We start from the raw sequence: 2044 nt of genomic DNA on the forward strand, positions 1-2044 counted from the left end.
TGATGGAGATTGTTCGATTAAGAGCAGTTCGTTTTTGAGCGTCAGTGACCCGCCTGATCGTCGTTCATCGTGTTCAGGTGATCTTGCAGGTTGCGGGTAGCTTAGAAATTTGAATGGGCAACCTGCAATTGCCTGAAAAAAATATGAAGCCGACCTGGTCTACTTTTGGCCCCATTTCTCATCAGCGTTTGGGATATACATGGAAGGGCGGGAAATGTTCATTTTTAATTTCGCCCCCTTTGCTCTTTCTCTTCCTCCAATTGCATTGTGGCATTGTAACACAGTTTCTTTGTGCATCGGCTCATTAAAGTTTCAAAAATTTTATAATTCCACTCTTCAACTGATTTCATTTTGAATTTTCTTCGTTTGAGTGGATTTTTCGCTGCACAACACTCCTGCATACAGCTTACCGCTGTGCATGATGTTCATTGTTGTTTGTGTTTGTTTTTTGATTAATCAGGCGTTGGCGAGCACGTTTGATCCGGCTGAATTTTCCATTTTTCAATGTCAGTCACACGAAGCTCTCAGCATACAGGGTCGAGGTACGGGATTTGTGAAACTCAGCTGTGCCAAGCCGGTTGCTTGCAGTAAAACTCAAGTAAGCTTCTTCTTCTTCTTCTTCTTCTTAACTCTAATGATGTATCCAGTTCATTTAAATTAAGATTATTTTGTTTTATTTTTTTATTGAATTCAGAATTGCAAGATGACCACTTTCAATGCAACATGCTCCGGTCCTAATGAATATGTTCATGGTATTATCAAATTGCCAGAGCATAAGTCAGTATATGAAGCTCTTTTATATATTTGATAATTAATTCATTATTTATTTCAGAATTAATCAGATTTGCTGTCAACTGGCCGACGTTCCGTCCTCACTGACTATTAACGAACGATGCTTCACTGATTCCATTACTAACCAGACTCTCACTGAAGGTACGTGCAGTTTAATAATATGTGATCAGTTCTATTCAAATGACTATAACAATTTCATAAAATTGCCTTTTTTAAAACTCAAAATGAAAAACTAATATCTACATAACTGTTTAAATGGAAAATTTTACTCATATATGAAAGCGAACTTTTTTAATTCTGCTTTTAAACTGTTACGTAATAGTTATAGTTTTGTAAAGTATAGTATTATCTTTTTTGCATTGCATTTTAAATAAAAGTGAAGTTTAATACATTAGAATTATCATATGATGAAATAAATGTTGATAAGTCGATTTTTTGATTAGAGAACTTTTTTTTATTGTTCAAAGCAATTACACACACAAATTTGGTAAATTTTAAAAGGTCAAAAAATGCTTTTAATACGCGTGCAATGATGACCTCATTACCTTATGACATTGATGCTTTTTTAAAAAGTTTTTGTGAATTTTTTCACTAATTTTAGTTTAATAAGTTGAAATGGAAAAGTTCAAATTTGTGTTTACAAAAATGTGTACCATGATAATAGTAAGTAATAAATTTTTCATAAACTGGAAATACTTTTCCAGTAGTAATAAAAAATGAATAATTTTTTGCAATGCAAGCATGTTTGTTTAAAGACACTGTTTATTGTATTTTTTCTCTGACATCACTAATGAAGTAGGTTTGTTTGTTTTGTTTCAGTTCAATCTGCTTTAAACGAAAAAGAACGATTGCCATATTCGTATCTTGCTCGTGATGACTACGCACCAGCTTTTGTTAAATTGTTTCGTTTGGCTCATCAAAGTGATGGAGTAAGAATAGTCAAGAAGATCAAAGCTGTTGAGTGAGTGATTATTGATTATTGATATTCTTTCTTTTTGAAAATGCAGTTTTCATTGCAACAGCATTTTTCATGTAGCCAGTTGTTGCAAGCAGTTGTGGAATAGAATTATGTTATAATTTTGCCTCAATTGAAACTCAGTCGGGCATGGCTATTTGATATCTTTTTTGCCAACTACACTGTATCGATGGTACATTACCAGAGGGCTCGGTGCCACCTGAAGAGGGCATACCTTTGTGATGAAAGCGTGTCCACAAGCTGTTGGAAAAAATCGTGAAAACAGAGCTGTCAATA

At 34.0% G+C, this 2044-nt stretch overlaps 1 protein-coding gene across 1 annotated transcript; it reads left to right on the plus strand.

Annotated features, from left to right (window-relative positions):
- Window positions 1-703: 703 nt before the first annotated feature.
- Tsp_15266 (phycobilisome linker polypeptide) lies at window positions 704-1753 on the plus strand (the record flags this gene model as incomplete). The annotated part of the gene is made up of 2 exons (XM_003368477.1): window positions 704-752; window positions 1612-1753. Coding segments are annotated over exons 1-2 (191 nt in total), but the record flags the coding sequence as incomplete, so codon positions are not given.
- Between the last annotated feature and the right edge of the window lie 291 nt (window positions 1754-2044).

Source organism: Trichinella spiralis, assembly GCF_000181795.1.
Source record: "Trichinella spiralis strain ISS 195 chromosome Unknown Scfld2419, whole genome shotgun sequence".
NCBI lineage: Eukaryota > Metazoa > Nematoda > Enoplea > Trichinellida > Trichinellidae > Trichinella > Trichinella spiralis.